The sequence below is a fragment of the Corticium candelabrum genome, chromosome 21 (genome assembly GCF_963422355.1).
Source record: "Corticium candelabrum chromosome 21, ooCorCand1.1, whole genome shotgun sequence".
In the NCBI taxonomy this organism is placed as follows: domain Eukaryota; kingdom Metazoa; phylum Porifera; class Homoscleromorpha; order Homosclerophorida; family Plakinidae; genus Corticium; species Corticium candelabrum.
The window spans coordinates 3,143,254-3,159,051 of NC_085105.1; the positions used below are offsets into that span (position 1 = coordinate 3,143,254).

Consider the following 15,798-nt stretch of genomic DNA (forward strand, 5'->3'; position numbering starts at 1 on the left):
CTTGGAGTACTTGACTCAATCGCGCGCAACATTTTGATAGACACAAGATAGAACGACTCAAAACATACAAGCATAGTATATTACATACACTCTCCATATTACAGAGCAAGATCTGGCCAGTTTTCAATATTTTGCGCGAAAATTTGTTTCTTGCTGTTAAGTTTAAATTTATTTAGAGCTGTAACACTTTTTATTGTGTGTTATGTGTTAGACAATCATAAATCTGTTGTACACGTTTGCAAACCATAGTCACAACAACGGTCGTAGTACACGAGGTTCACGCCGGTGTTTACATCCGGGAGCTGCATCTACAAATGATCGAGTCGACGCCATAAATCGCTAATCGATGCCGTTGACAGTAATCCAACTTTACCACCAAATCACCACCTACTCGCTGAATGCGAGAGAAACCTCGTTGAGAACGCACAACAGCCAACAACTCATTTATCCGGGGTCTTCACCATTGATTCGGCATATATCACGTGGTACTACGCATGCGCGGACGCTAGGAAAATCAAGGGGACGGCCACAACGCAAACGATTCAGAACGGTCCAACTTCATAGTCCCACAAACAGCCAACCGAACGACATGGCAGAAACGTTAAACAAGCCGGTAAGAGCCTAAACTCGCTCACTCATGTGCCATCTCTTTCAAACTCTCTCTCTGCCGGCGTTGCCAGGTGAAGGACGACTTACCTGACGACCGTGGACCCGCCAAGATGAGCCAAACGGTTGCGAAGTATGAGAAGGAAGAAGGAGTAGCAGGTAGGTGTGTTGTGTCACCTTTTGGTTGAACGCTACGGCGGAAAGCCTCCATGTAATGGGTTGGGCTTCTGTCATACTTTATGTGTGCGAAGCCTCTCTTCTTTATGAGTGATGTTTTGCTGTGTGGTGGATGTATGGTGTGAGATGCATTGGTGGAGAGTTGGATGGCTGTGATGGCTGTGTGTTGGTTTGTTTACTTGTTGGTCTGACATGCTGGTTCTTGCAGGTGATGGTCTGTTCTATGGAGCTAGGAATGCGAAGGTGAGTTGGTGTAATTGACGATAAGAAGTGTGTGTGTGTGTGTGTGTGTGTGTGTGTGTGTGTGTGTGTGTGTGTGTGTGTGTGTGTGTGTGTGTGTGTCCAGTTTATGTCTGTGTGTGTCCAGTTTATGTCTGTGTGTGTCCAGTTTATGTCTGTGTGTGTCCAGTGTGTGTGTGTGTGTGTGTGTGTGTGTGTGTGTGTGTGTGTGTGTCCAGTTTTGTGTGTGTAGTAATATGCTCTTTAATCAGGTGTTTGTTCCCAAGCCTATGCCAATGATGCCTGCATCACCTGGCTTGTTTGCAAACCAGACCCATTCAGCTAGGCTAGAACCGACTTACAGTAATTCAGCCGAGATGATAAAAAATTCATCATTATCCTCCACATTGTCAAGCAGCCTCTCACCTGCCAGAGTTCTCCGACCGAACGCCAGTAGCCATATTCCAATGGGACCCGCTGCAGCTGCTGCGATCAGCGGCGTCGGACCCATGCGGTTCCCACCAGGACCATTGCCGTTGCATTCTTCAAGTACTAATTCCAAGGTTTCAGTTTTGAACAGCGGTTCTGCGTTTTCGTCGCTTGGCCAGCAGCAGCACTCTCTAACGAGTTCGAATTCGTTGTCTTTTTCGTTATCAAATGCCTCTTATTCGAGGCCGAGTGGTGGTGGCGGCATGCTGTCTGTCAATCCAAGTCTCAATGCTGCTTCGTCAAATTCATTGCATTCTGCGACAACAACAGCAGTCAGTGCAGGGGTGGCATTATCACCCGCTGTCCCTAGAATAAGTGAAATGTCATCTCAGCCGTCATTTCTGTCGATAAACAGTACGGGTGGAGCATTTCAACCAACGTCGTCTGTGATAGCGAGTAGCAGTGAATTGTCTGGTGGATCATTTATTCCTTCGATGGCTCCGTTTGGGGCGAACTTTAATGCTGGTGTGACTAGAGTAATTAACTCAAATGTGAGTGGCTCTGCCATGTCGACTGGGTCAGTTGCAGTTCGACAGCCGAAGAAATCAGTGGTTGCTCAAAGTGTAACGAATGCTATCAAGAGCAATAGCAACATGTCTTCTTCAGGTAGTTCGACTTCTATGGCAGCAGTATCACACATACCAGGTATGGCATTTGGACAGACAGAAAGACAGACACATAGACAGACAGGCAGACAGACAGACACATAGACAGATAGATAGACTGACTGACAGGCAGGCAGACAGACAGACACATAGACAGATAGATAGACACATAGACACATAGACAGACAAGACAGACACATAGACAGACAGACAGACACATAGACAGACAGACAGACACATACACAGACAGACAGACACATACACAGACAGACACATAGATAAATAGACAGACAGATAGATAGACAGACAGACAGCTAGACACATAGACAGACAGACATTTTTAATTTGCATTTTACTTACCTAACTCTGCTAAACAAACTGTTGCAGGATTGAAATCCGTCACATTCAGTAATGCCTCGGAAACACCAGAAACGATGAGCAAGGTTGCTTGGTCACCATAACTGTACTTCCCTGCCTTTCGCTTACATCCACTTCTTATAGCTTTCCGTTGACTTTCGACTGCAGCCCGTTTCTTCAGGCTCATTTTCCACTCACATGTCCTCAGCAGTGGTGCCATCGCTGTCCGTAATTTCACGAGACCGGCAACCTGACAAAAGGTTTGAACATATTAGACTGTGATGCAGACATGTGGTTACTGGTCTGTGTTGACAGTGAAAATTCATTGGTCAGTAACAAGTATACAGTTGCGGGCTTTGATGCGTTGAGTGGACAGTCCACGAACGTTGTAAACTCGACGAACGTCTTGTTTGGTTAGATGGCAGTCGTGTGTTGTGGTGTGTTAATGTGTTGATCGTGAGTCGTCGTCGTAGGGTACCCGATGCCGTTCCAGTCGTCTTGCCTGACAATGTCGAGTGAATCGACGTCAAGACCGATTGCGTCTGTATCGGGTATGTATGGTTAGTGTGTACGACTGCTCTAGTTATTGTGTCACAATGAGATGTTTTATAGGTTCAGACATGCATATTACATGTTTGTAAGAATTTGGTACACTAGTAGTGAGTCCCAGTGTAGTGTGTTAGGCATTTTGCATGTTTACATTGAATGGGTGTGCTTTACTGACTGTTGTAATAGACATAGACTTTATAGTTATGATAGTCTAGATTGGGTGCACTTGATTATGTTTTAGTTCATGTGTGTGCTTCGTCGTGGCGTCTTTCTCATTGAATCATTGCGCTAATATGATGCTGTGATACTTGATCGAATGATAAATAGATTAAGAATACCTAACAGTCAGTGTGTTGTGTGTGTGTGTGTGTGTGTTGTGTGCACATGCCTGTGTGTTTGTTTGTGCCTGGCTGTATAATGGCGATTCATAGGCGTAGGTTGTAACGTTCTGTCTTTATCTGGATGTTATCATGCTGTCTGCTTGGCTAAGAATTATTTCACAAGGAGACACACACACACACACACACACACGTGGTTTGCTGTGAGGGAATGCGAATATATGTCTAGAGCAACGAAACACTCGCATGTCACTCAAGCAGCTGTAATTGCCCCAAGCGCTTGCAACCTCGTGGCAAAGTCTTCGTCAACTGATTGTAAGGTCTGTGCTAGGTAAACCAGACGGTTGACCACACCGAGTGTAGCGGCAAGGCAAGAGACATGCCCATATGACTTGGACATGAAAAGACATAAATGCTGACAGCCAGTACATAGTTGACGCGTTTCCTCTTGCCGCTGGCCATTGTCCTTTGGGATGTGCTGGCGAAGTGTGTGTGTGTGTGTGTGTGTGTGTGTGTGTGTGTGTGTGTGTGTGTGTGTGTGTGTGTGTGTGTGTGTTGAAAAATGGTTATTAATGTGTATATATTATTAATAATTAATTAATAGACTAACTGCAACATTAACATTCTAACCTCTAACACACCGTTTTCTCAACAGCTGCTGGAAATCCCATGATGATACCTTCCGTATCCAGCGACAAACCGCAAGGTAAATCACCAACAACTGACACACAACTAGTCCAGAGATTCTCATCGTCATTGTGTAGCAGGTTTCAGTCTTCCCAGTCACAGCTTCTTGGGTACCAACCCCGGACTCGCCCACACAGGTTCGACCGGCAACCTTGCCGTAATAGGCGGAGGTCACCACCAGCCGGGGCTGATGACGATTGGACAGCAACTGCAACAACAGCCATCGCAGCTCTCGGTCTACGGGATGGGAACTCGACCGAGTAACACAAGCAGTCAAGCGTCGTGTATCAGTCCCAGTGTCTCGCCACGACCGGCTCCCACGATATTGAGGAAGAGACCGAATGAAAGGTATCACATGCTGGTGTGTGTGTGTGTGTGTGTGTGTGTGTGTGTGTGTGTGTGTGTGTGTGTGTGTGTGTGTGTGTGTGTGTGTGTGTGTGTGTGTGTGTACATAGCTGTGCATGCTGGGTTATCCATGATTGAAAGCTTCTGTGGTATCATGACAGTGTAACCATACAATACTATTTGAAGAAATTCTGTAACACGTTTCCATGCGTCTGCCAGTATTACACGATATCTCAACTATACTTGTGTTGTAGTATGAAGAGACACGAAGTGCAACCTCCAGACGGCCGGATAATGCAGGCCACCGGTTCTTTCAGTGCTAAAACAGGATCCACCAATAAACACGGGTAGGAAGTCTGGTTAGCGGTCATACTTCTCGTAATCTGCTTTGACTCAAAGTCCACAGTGTGTCTACGCTCTCGAATGAACAGCAAGCAGAACAACAATATTTGTTAATTAACCTGATTTTGTTGTTAGGTTGGCAGACGGTTGTGTCTCTGACAAAAAGATTTCTACTGGAGGCCCGAGGTCATCAGCAAGTTCGAGTATCTCCATCCTGACGTGTACAGCCTCGAGTATCTTTACTTCGTCTTTGAAACAAACGTTTGACGACGGCAACAAGGCGGACGCCATCAGTTTGCTCGGTCACCTTCACAACTCTACGGCACCACCGATCAAACAGGTGAACGCGTTTAATCCTTTCGTCGGCCCGAATGTGTCCCGGACTCCCGACATGGTGACGGTTCCTATGGAAACAGCATCACCGAGGAAGAAGCCGCGGAAGCAGCATTTTATTACCACCGATGATCAGTATGCAAGCAACGTTCCACTCGAAGAGGGAAACAACAAATATAAGGAAATGGTGGACGAAGACGATCATTGGCACAAGGAACCGAAAGCGAGAGCAATGAGTGGGCAATCTGGGGTTACGAAGGATTCGTTAGACAGTCAGTGGATGGTGTATGATAGTCGTACTGAATGTGTGGTGATGTGTGAATGTAGTAGATGGAATATGTTATCGTCGATCTCACATGGCCGGGTATAGACTAAAGGCACCCGATAACCATTTCCTCAAATACTCCGATGCTCGAAGACGAGGTAACACACATCATAACATTTTAAAGAATGAAACGAATACGAAGTAATACGGTCACTTTGTACAGAGGAAAGGACTCTTGCACTCTCCGAGATCTGTTCCCAGCGCGGGATCAACAAACAGGTGTCGGGGTGGAAACTCGTACGATTCGGCAGGCAACTCGACGAATTGGTATCATACATTAGTGTTTGGATTGCATTACGTTTGGCGATCGTAATCGGACATTGTTGTAGGCTGATGTTGAAGACGAGGTGAAGAACATAACGACGACATTCCAGAAGGAGCTCCCGTCGCCTGCTGATAGTCGAGTGACATCAACAGAAGAAAGCGAAGTCGCTTTCTTGGCTGAAATTGTACAGGTTGTGTTCGTCTCTAAAGCAACCATGTTGGCAAAATCACGATAACTGGTTTGTTTCAGGATGATGTAGAAAGAAGTAAAGTTGTAATAGAGCAAATGCAAGATGTAAAAAGGGCAGTGAAAGTGGTATGTCACACACAAAGTCTCGTATCTCACGTTATCATTATATATGGGAATGTGCTTTGTAGCTATTGGATCATTCGTCACACATAGGAGAAATTCTACAGAAGCACACGATGCGAAAGCCGCTGCCCTTTTCGAGACGTTCTAAACCCGAGATGATGCAGCATCAATAGCATGTAGAGAGTTGATGATGATACTTATCACAGTACAAAATACCCCGGTTCTCATCTTGCTACATCTACTTATTCGTCAGTCAGGTTTTTATTGTCAAAGATTTGTAAAGTACAGGGCACACAACACAATGACTTCTCTAGTAATTAAATCAAATTTAAACATTCTCTATATGTGATATGCTGGTATTGTCATCGGCCGATCCGTTGGACGACCCAGTCGGCTTGGCATAGCGGGCAGCGGTTATTCTGAACGACCCAGAGTGACATGCAGCAGTTGTGGAATGAATGATTGCACTCTCCCCACACAACTGTGAAAACAATAGAGAATATTGCAATAATGAAAAGACACATACCCAACTTATTATGGATGTTTATGTGCCTTCTAAGTTCTAACGATTCGTAGTTGAAATAAGGGAATCTAGAAAGTCAGTCACTGGCTTGTGCCTTATACAGTACTGTACAGTGGATTGACCTGGTTATGATACGAAATGAGTTATGACTTTGGCCCTATCCAGGGTCATTTATATCAAACATGTAATTAAACTTAAAAAAATGAAATAAAATTACTAAAAATTACAAAAATAGAGTATAAAAACAATTAAATTACATTCTAAATACTGAAATAAAATATAAAAATTACAAAAATTAAATTATAAAAATAATTAAAAATTACGTTTAAAAATTAAAATAGAATAAAATTATATTTAAAAATAAATTAAAATTAAATTATAAAAAACAATTAAATTAAAATTGAATAAAATTATAAATAAACTAAAAATTGAAATAATTATAAAAGTTATGAAAGATTAGATAGCAGTTATTCATTATTAGTAACATAAGGTATTGATTGATAGTAATCTTGTTTTCTAAACTAGTTGGGTTTTTAGTTTTCCTGATCATTGACTTACATAATTCATGGAGTGCGAACCAAAATAGCATTTGCAGTGCCTACTTACGCTGTGTCTCCACTTGTTGCTCTTTACATGTTTAACATTAAACATGTTTAAACTCCCTCTCTGACATTGCCTAATTCTGTCTTCTTTCAATAGTCTCCAAAGAAAGAGTAAGAACACAAAAGAACTAACATCCATCGTCTTGGAATGCACCTTACTATCACGTGACCAATAAACCAAAACCACTTACGTTAAACTACCTCTGAAACATGTTTAGCAAAAGCTGTTCAGGTTTACAGTTAAACAGGTTTAATTAACACTAGTGGAGACGCGATTTAAGTAACAAAATATGCAAATACTCCTCCAATTCACAAGACAAAATGTTGTCTATACGGAAACAGAAATTGCTGCATATTTGCTGTCAAGGCATTTTGTATATATCTAATATAAAGCTCAAATTGTCTGTCTGTCTGTCTGTGTGTTCGCGTTTGGGAGCCACGTCTTTTGTCCGTTTGCAACCGAAATCGGCACGCACAGGGGAAGGTTTGCGTAAAAAAATTAAGAAAAAATTACGCACCGGGTCCCCTTTCGAGGGATCGACCCCCGCGTAAAATTTCTCGATGACGCAAACGCTACACATTCCGGTTCATTCGAACACACGCCCGCACCAGTCCTGTGTAGACCGTATGCATCGTCGTACTTCGCAAAGCTTCGAGCGATCGAATATCTCTTGCCGAGGAAACTTACTCTTCTAGCGCTTGCGTTTCTCTCCAAATTCTGATTGCATTTGCACCGAATCCAACCTACACGTTTTCTGAAGCAAGCGCTACACGGCGAGTGTGTCGATTTCTATCGAAATAAGCGCGAACAGCAAGATTCGAATTCATTCAGCATATCCGGGACCTCGCAACAAAGATTGCACGTGACGTGTCCACAGACCTATCTTTACACTACAGTATCTTGCCCGTACGAAGGACGGGCCATGGATCCTAGTATATATATATATATATATATATATATATATATACAAATATCAGGAATGATTGCTAATACAGTAAATGGCAAAAAGTACTGAAAGAGCAGTCGGTCGTATTAAAATTCTTTGTATTTCATCATTCGTCCAACTGACCTTTATATAATTTGTTGTGTACAGTACTGTACTGACTGTACTACTAGATATTACATACAGGTGCTCACTTGAGCATGCTCCTATTGCAGACTTTAGTACTCAAGCTTTCACAATTTCACACCTCAAAAGTGCTAAATGACTTTCACAGACTCCCTAGACTTACTTCAAGCCTGCAGAAATGATCTGTTTAACACTTCAATGTCTTTAGACCATGTGTTGACCACAAAGTTTCTTTACAGTTTGAAGCTCCTTTGGTGTTTTTTGTGCAGCAGCTTTGTATGCTATTTGGTCAATCACCTTTGCCCATTGTTAACCCAATGTGTCATGTTCTCATTTACCCATCCTATATTAGCCTATATAGCTGTTTCACAAGGTGAGGGATGTGTACAGTATAAAGTGTACTAATGCATTCCACATCCCTCCTAACATCAGGGAACATTAGCTCTAACATACATCTGATTATAACACATGCCAAATTGTGAAACATGATTACTAGCAAAAAATCGGAGTAAATGAAATCACTCTTGTCATTTAAAATTAACACTCGCAAAATTATACGCCTTCAAAACGCTTTCTATCATAACAGTACAGTACTGTGTTAGTACATGTATGGATATCACGTAATTAATAAATTTAATTAAGTGTGCCACAAACAAGAGTCCGGGTTCCAGAAATCGGACAGTGACTCACCTACGCATTCTTCCTGTTTGTTGTCAGATTGGCAACGAAGGCAGGCATCTGTAAGAAACAAACCATTACAATGTGAATCACGATCAAACGCTTGCACATGCGCCACAAGGTACCTACGATCTAGAGATCCGCTTACCCATCACTTGGACCTTGCAAATGGCGCAAGTATCGCATTCCACGTCCCATGACCACATTGCTACAGCATTCCATTTCTTCACAGTAAACAAACGCTCTTTCTCTTTTCGTTCTTCAGACATTGTTGAGCCAGGAAATTAATATCTATACCTATGTTAGCGCGCAGAAATCTGGGCTTCGAGGATAAGCATGCGCACTTACATGATACGTTTGCGTCGTGACAGTCACGTGCTAGGTAGAATTCGTTTACTTGCTGTAACTCACGATGGCTCTCAACGATCAGGAAGTCGAAAAGCAGGTTTGCAACGTTTTCTTCACTCATACAGACTCCATGAAAAGAAGGGACTTCTTTAGATCCGTCACATGATGAATTTTATTCAACAAGAGGCCACAGAAAAGGCAGAAGAGATTGATGCCAAGGCATAGTCTAGAAACCGATGTCTAAAGCCAATTGGTTTAATTCTGTCTTCTATTCTTATCTTTCATGTGAAGGCTGAAGAAGAGTTCAGCATAGAAAAGGGCCGCCTCGTGCAGCAAGAGAAGATGAAGATTATGACCGTGTACGAGAAGAGAGAGAAGCAGATTGACCTGCAAAAGAAAATGTCAGTCTTGTGTGTGGGTGTGAGTTGCCGTGCTGTGGGTTGATGGTCGGTTTCATTGTGATTGACAGTCAGAGGTCCAACCTGCTCAATCAGGCCAGACTGCAGGTGCTTAAAAGGCGTGATGACTCTGTAGAGGTGAGAACAGTACACAGCCGCGTTTGTTCCAATCATATGAAAATCGACAAGAAAACAAGAGTTAATTAAACCTGCTCTATTGAAATGCAGAAACACTGACTTAGCTAATGCTTTCCATGCCTGCTAGATATAACAACATTTTAATTAATGTGAGACGTCGGCTACAGCTGACTTTTGCTTGACAAACTTTTGGCTTGGAAGCTCCTTGCAATGCATTTTACCTTGTCAGTATTTTTGTTAACGCTAAGGTGCACATGCGCTAGGGTTACAGTAGTGTTGTCTGTGTTTAGACGGACTATTGAATGGACAATTGAAATGCAGCGCATGTGCTCATTATCAGTCAGTTTTTTGACAGCAGTTTTGCTTTTATGCTTTGAAAGGATAGAGAACACATGGCTAATGGAAGCTATTAGAAGTGGATCAGCCTAACTCGGGTTAAAGGGACATAATTTAACTCACACTACAAGCAGCTGGCTTATTTAATTAACAGGACTTACTACCATTAGGTATCGGTTTTCAGGTAAATGCAAGGCATTCTTGCATAACTTCAAAACTGAACAGACGCTATTAGGTAAATCCCTAAATGTATTATTTTATTTAATGAGCTATTTTCATGACTGGAAGTATGCAGCAATAGATAGCTGGCAAAGTCAAAATTTCGTAAAGTCGGGCGGCCATTGCTGCTGCAGTCGCTGCGGCTCTATTGGCCCTGGAGCTAGCCTTGAATTTCCAGACCAGAGAGCACGCGAAGCGTGCGAACTCTAGTCTGGACCAAGTCGATACTAAATGATTTTGGAAGTATTTATCAATAGCGATGCTAAATGGTAGTCTAACAGCGTAGGATCGTTTTACCTAGATCAACATATCATTTGTAAAGGCCATGAAATCTCATGAACAAAGAAGAGACGTCTGCAGTGTTTGCAGCGATATCTTGGTGGATGGCATGAAATGACGACTCTTTGATTCTTTGGCAGACCACTAGCTAGTCTAACCGCTCGACTGGCGCGACTACCGCTCGACCAGTTGTCAAAGGTGATGGTCTAGCGACGCTGCTGTGCATGTCCTGTCACCGCAAGCTTGAAAATATCAAGGAACTGAAGCTGAAACTAAAACTAAGATGTGTGCGTGCACCAGAGTCTTCATCACGTCTCTGGCGTGCACTTAGCCGCCCACGCGGGTTTCACACGAGCGCAATCAGTGTTAGTGCACTTAGCATAACCAATTACTGCTAAACCAATCAGAATTTACAACCGACATTCCGGCTATGAGGAGCTGATTGGCTTAGAAGGCTATTTCCGAAATCATTTTAGTACCGACTTGGTCCAGACTATAGTTTTCGCGTTTCGCGCGCACTCTGGTCTGGAAGTTCAAGGCTACCCTGGAGCCAATTAAGCAAAGATATTCTGAAGCCCTAAGAAATTGAAGAGAACTTAAATTAAGTTTATTGTACTGGGTTGTTAGGCTATTTATATTCAAAGAGTACAGAATACTGATGGTCTGATTGTTACTCTTAGATGTCATCTTAGTAAACTGACCGAATTATTGTCCACATCGTGTACGTGTTTAGCTTGGGTTATTTTCAAAGCTTTATGTCATATGATAAATTAAACTCTTGACTTGTCTCTATTTTAAGAGACTACCTTGCATGAACGTTTGGCATAGATTGTGTATGCATACTATAGTGTACCTCCATTGTGTAGTAAGCCTTCTGTTCAAACTGTTTTCTTATCTATAGCAATTGTTGAAAGAGGCAAGGTCTCACTTGTCTAGAATCACGCAAAATAAAAAGCAATACCAAGAGCTAGTGAAGCAACTTATCATACAGGTTGGTGGTTGGTCTGCAAGATTTGTGATGCTTTTGTGTGATGTTGTCTCGAGCATGAGCAGTAGTTTACTGTTATGGTAAATTCAGTTGTACAAAGTTCTGGTAGAACTGAATTTGTTGTGTGGTGGTTGAATGTGTTCTTGTGTTGATGATCTACAGGGCTTGTATCAGTTGTTAGAAGAGAATGTCACTATTCGTTGCAGGAAGGAAGATGTTAATGTAGTGGAGGTATGTCAGTGGTAGTCAGTTTGTAGATAGGTTTAGTGACCGTTTTTGTGGTCAATGGGCTGAATAACCGTTTTTTGTTTTGATTATGTTATTGGTTTATCAGTGTGTGTGTGTGTGCGTGTGTGTGTGTGTGTGTGTGTGTGTGTGTGTGTGTGTTTGTGCTCCCACACTCTCCCACACTACATAATTCTCTTCAAATCTTTTTTTAATAATTTTTAGTGTGTTAGAGTCATGTTCTTTACCTGTATTGTTTAATATGCTTGTCTTTTGCTGTCATGCTTGCTTGTTTGCCTTTTTTCTACAAGAGCAGACGAGTGGCAATTGAGTCAGCTCTCTTTGTATATCTATAGTCCACGGGTAATACAGTATTTATTATTCTCTGTTTTGCTGTTAGTCTTCACTGGATGCTGCCGCTCAAGTGTATTATGATGGCACCAAGAAAGAAGTCAAGATGAAAGTTGATAAGGAAAACTATTTAGGAAATGATGTGTATGTTTGTTCAGTGTGTGCTTCTATTTTACTGATGTATTCTACTGGAATTGTTTTGTTGCTATTAGATCAGGAGGAGTAGAACTAGTTGCACAAGGTGGCAGAATCAAAGTGGTGAACACACTAGATAGCAGATTGGAGCTGATAAGCAGGCAGGTTTGTACAATGGCAATATCAAACAATGTTTGCACATTAGCTTGAATCAGTGCTAGTAGTCAGTGGAATCGAGCTTACTATTACACACACACACACACACACGCACACACACACACACACACACACACACACACACACACACACACACACACACACACCTAAAAACCTAAAACTAAACCTAAACATCAGGAGCTGCCTCTCAGGGGTCACGCTCCAGCTGTTAAGCTTGTGAAGCCAACTGTGGTGTGAGGACTCGAAGTCTCACCAGGACCCCAGTGGCTGATGTCACATCACAGCGTCAATGGCCAGTCAATGACCAGGTACTCATTTATACTCCTGAGTCGAGAGAAGGAAACGTGTGTTAGTTTCTTGCTTAATTAATTAAGGAAATTAGGCCATAGCTCACCATCACTGTGACTTGAACTTGTGACCCTTCAAGGTTTCGGATGTAAACACTCCATAAGATGACTCTAACCAACTGAGCTATCGTAACACACACACACACACACACACACACACACACACACACACACACACACACACACACACACACACACACACACACACACACACACACACACACACACACACGAGTGGGCTATAGTGACTTAAAAATAATAACATGCTTTTTCAGATGATTCCAGAGGTGCGCATGAGGCTCTTTGGTGTGAATCCATCGAGGAAGTTTGACTTCTGAAGCTCTGAATCATTATAGATGACTCGAACTGATAAATTGTATCTTACGCAATTGTCTTTACAAACACCGACAATCACAACATATTGTAGTCACGTATTTTACATCTAAGTACGTATATTGTAGATTAATTAATAAAATGGATGCATTTGATTGCAACCAGTCTAGCACATAGAATTCAATGGATTTAGCCGCGCGTGATTGTAGGACTCCGAGGATACTTAGCCCAATGTCTGTCATCGCCAGCAACATAATTTCGAGGTCGTTGCCTTTTGCGTTTTCGTTCCGTTGCCTCTCAACGAACGTCGTGCAAAGGATCAACGAGCAGCGTCATCAAGCCGTCAGCGGGGGAGGAGAGAAGAAAGTCGCATCTCAACATAAGAAGGTCAGCAGCTCAAACCGGAATGAACAGCATACAGCGAAGCGACCGCTTTGCAAACGTATTTGCACTAAGCTGCTGTCAAGTTACACGCTACCTCGCAAACTGCAAATTTCGTTCACTTTCGGTCTTTGTGTTGTGCTAATTAAAAGTTAGCCCATTTGTTATTGTGTGGCAAAACGTTGAGCGTCATTGTATTGCAAGTTTGCCTCTGTCATAACTATATGGTCAATGTGGCTGTTCGTGCGCGAGTAAACACGGTATCGGACTTTAAATTTTTAGTAATATTTAGATATGTGTGTGCAATGCATGGTTGTTTAGACATTGATATAGAATTTTTGAATTTTTTTCTGTGGTAACACGCTATTGTCTAGTTTGACAATGCACATGGTGTCTGTGTTCCACTTGTTACAAATCACTATTGTTGATCATTATAATGTAGTATTGTTGTGCTGTCTTGCAAGATCGTCGTGATTGATCATTCAGACAGCACGGAAATAATAAGACACACACACACACACACACACACACACACACACACACACACACACACACACACACACACACACACACACACACACACACACACACACAAGGAATAACTTATTTGTATGTCTTAATTATGATGTGGCTAATACCGACCAACTTGGAATCCCGAGCATTCAGGAATGGGCCAGACCATTTGGGAATTACCATACAGGCTAGCCTATTCGGAATCTGTCTATTTTATTATAATATTATTTTATTATAATATTATAAAGTTATTTTATCATAATAATTAATTAATTAATGTCAATCCGACATTAATGGATAACTTTATTGTTATTATAAAATAACTTTATTATAATAATTAATTAATTAATTAATGTTGACAAGACTAATCAGACTCAGTCAGACTTCAACGATCAACACAAATATGTAATATAATTGACACATAAATAAATACAATTGTAAGTGATAGTGTATACATAAATAATTAATTAACATTATCCACGTGTTCCAGAATGGTCAAGATTTCTGCTTGGTCCAGCTGGTGTTCTCGTATGGTCCAACAGATTTCAAAATGGCTAGCTCGCATGGGAATTCCCAAATGGTCAGGCCCTTTACGGAATGGTCCGGATTCCTGACCGGTCCTCTACATGGTCATTTGTCACTCTCAAATGACCATTGCCATTTGTCACTCTCACTTGACTTTTTAATTCTCAATTAACTCTTATGTCATGTACTGTGATTATCCATCAGCCATCCAAGTTATTTGTTAATAGTACTGTTATTCTCTTATAGGGCAAATTGACTGCTCGTGAACGTTTACAGCTCCTTCTTGATCACAATTCGTTTAGGGAACACGACATGTTTGTTGTTCACAATTGCACTGATTTTGGAATGGACAGCCCGTCGAATAAAGTAATCCCAAATAGGTTAATTAATTCTTTTTAATTTGAGTGATGTTTATGTAGATTCCAGGAGACGGTGTTGTGACCGGTCAGGGAAAGATAAATGGCAGAAACGTATTTGTGTTTAGTCAGGTGAGTATCTGTATATACAGTATGTACAAAGTTTAAGTAGTTAAGTCGGTCAATTATCGTTTGCTAATCAATTTGACAGGATTTCACAGTATTTGGTGGTTCTCTATCCCATGCTCATGCTAGAAAAATTTGTAAGGTGAGCATGCATGTACATATATTTATTTGATGGCGGCTGCTCGGTGTTAGTCAACAGAGGAGATTTTAATTAAGTTACTCTGTAGTGCTAAGGTGTCACATATTATCACTTTGGTTAACAACAGAACAAAATTTTGTCAAACTATATACATGTATGCCAAATTGGTAGTGAGTTTCTGATAGTTTTACACATTGATTTGTCATTTTTGCTTGATTGGTGTGTTTTTAAGTTCAGGGCTGGTGGAGGAGGGTGGGTCAGGTGCCAACTTTTGAAACTGCGCCTTTTGCCAATGGGCTTTTGGCCAGAACTTCCACAAATTTTGGGTTGAGTGATTACATAAATTAGCTATTTCACGTTTACTGCGGGCGGGGCTTGGCCACGCAAGACCTGGTCCACTCAACATCTGGAGTGCTCTGCTGTCCCTGTAGTTGTGTATCATGAAGAACTATGGGCACAGGCGTAAGCTTTGCATTTGTTTGATATTGTCTCAGAGAATTTGTAAAGGTGTCGCAAACTACAGTAATTATGGTTTGTGCTTACCTCTACTGTTTGTTAGCAAACTCTTCACGCACTTTCACAACTGACTCGTACGACTTCTCGAATATCTAGAAGGCAACGAATTGTCGCAACTGAACACATAGAATCCACTTTGAGTGTCA

At 41.8% G+C, this 15,798-nt stretch overlaps 4 protein-coding genes across 6 annotated transcripts in view; 3 read left to right on the top strand and 1 right to left on the bottom strand.

Annotated features, from left to right (window-relative positions):
* The first annotated feature begins 511 nt into the window (after nt 1-511).
* LOC134196655 (histone deacetylase complex subunit SAP130-A-like) lies at nt 512-6,156 on the top strand. 3 transcript variants are annotated; one of them, XM_062665860.1, is made up of 17 exons: nt 512-613; nt 681-765; nt 992-1,026; nt 1,275-2,136; nt 2,484-2,539; nt 2,598-2,713; nt 2,769-2,866; nt 2,927-3,004; nt 3,996-4,046; nt 4,105-4,375; nt 4,627-4,719; nt 4,850-5,319; nt 5,375-5,470; nt 5,536-5,639; nt 5,702-5,827; nt 5,887-5,952; nt 6,015-6,156. In XM_062665860.1, the coding sequence occupies exons 1-17, from the start codon at nt 590-592 to the stop codon at nt 6,120-6,122; spliced, it is 2,739 nt and encodes a 912-aa protein (XP_062521844.1). In that variant the 5' UTR covers nt 512-589; the 3' UTR covers nt 6,123-6,156. The 3 variants fall into 3 exon arrangements, with proteins under 3 accessions (XP_062521844.1, XP_062521846.1, XP_062521845.1); XM_062665862.1 differs by having other exon boundaries at nt 5,378-5,470; XM_062665861.1 differs by having other exon boundaries at nt 4,108-4,375.
* Nucleotides 6,128-9,117, bottom strand: LOC134196658 (RING-box protein 2-like). The gene is made up of 3 exons (XM_062665865.1): nt 8,971-9,117; nt 8,835-8,882; nt 6,128-6,430 (listed from the first exon to the last, which is right to left on the bottom strand). Exons 1-3 carry the CDS (start codon nt 9,089-9,091, stop codon nt 6,312-6,314), a joined length of 288 nt encoding a protein of 95 aa, XP_062521849.1. The 5' UTR covers nt 9,092-9,117; the 3' UTR covers nt 6,128-6,311.
* A 47-nt stretch (nt 9,118-9,164) lies between these two features.
* On the top strand, nt 9,165-13,265 carry LOC134196657 (V-type proton ATPase subunit E-like). Its single transcript, XM_062665864.1, has 9 exons — nt 9,165-9,267; nt 9,324-9,389; nt 9,462-9,571; nt 9,640-9,706; nt 11,442-11,531; nt 11,691-11,759; nt 12,154-12,248; nt 12,317-12,404; nt 13,039-13,265. The coding sequence occupies exons 1-9, from the start codon at nt 9,235-9,237 to the stop codon at nt 13,099-13,101; spliced, it is 681 nt and encodes a 226-aa protein (XP_062521848.1). The 5' UTR covers nt 9,165-9,234; the 3' UTR covers nt 13,102-13,265.
* Nucleotides 13,266-13,279: 14 nt separating this feature from the next.
* LOC134196656 (propionyl-CoA carboxylase beta chain, mitochondrial-like) overlaps nt 13,280-15,798 on the top strand; it is a 9,477-nt gene continuing 6,958 nt past the window's right edge. The window contains exons 1-4 of the mRNA XM_062665863.1: nt 13,280-13,483; nt 14,762-14,881; nt 14,935-15,003; nt 15,083-15,139. Coding sequence (XP_062521847.1) covers nt 13,280-13,483; nt 14,762-14,881; nt 14,935-15,003; nt 15,083-15,139 — 450 coding nt within the window. The remainder of the gene's footprint in view (nt 13,484-14,761; nt 14,882-14,934; nt 15,004-15,082; nt 15,140-15,798) is intronic.

Coding starts and splice junctions, on each gene's coding strand:
- LOC134196655 (XM_062665860.1), top strand. CDS start 590: ATGGCAGAAACGTTAAACAAGCCG. Junction 2,714..2,768: donor GACCGGCAACCTGACAAAAG/GTTTGAACATAT, acceptor CTGTGTTGACAG/TGAAAATTCATTGGTCAGTA. Junction 4,720..4,849: donor GGATCCACCAATAAACACGG/GTAGGAAGTCTG, acceptor TTTTGTTGTTAG/GTTGGCAGACGGTTGTGTCT.
- LOC134196658 (XM_062665865.1), bottom strand. CDS start 9,091: ATGTCTGAAGAACGAAAAGAGAAAGAGCGTTTGTTTACTGTGAAGAAA. Junction 8,883..8,970: donor TTGCAAGGTCCAAGTGATGG/GTAAGCGGATCT, acceptor TGTTTCTTACAG/ATGCCTGCCTTCGTTGCCAA. Junction 6,431..8,834: donor CAAACAGGAAGAATGCGTAG/GTGAGTCACTGT, acceptor TTGTTTTCACAG/TTGTGTGGGGAGAGTGCAAT.
- LOC134196657 (XM_062665864.1), top strand. CDS start 9,235: ATGGCTCTCAACGATCAGGAAGTCGAAAAGCAG. Junction 9,390..9,461: donor CAGAAGAGATTGATGCCAAG/GCATAGTCTAGA, acceptor TTTCATGTGAAG/GCTGAAGAAGAGTTCAGCAT. Junction 11,760..12,153: donor AAGATGTTAATGTAGTGGAG/GTATGTCAGTGG, acceptor TTTTGCTGTTAG/TCTTCACTGGATGCTGCCGC.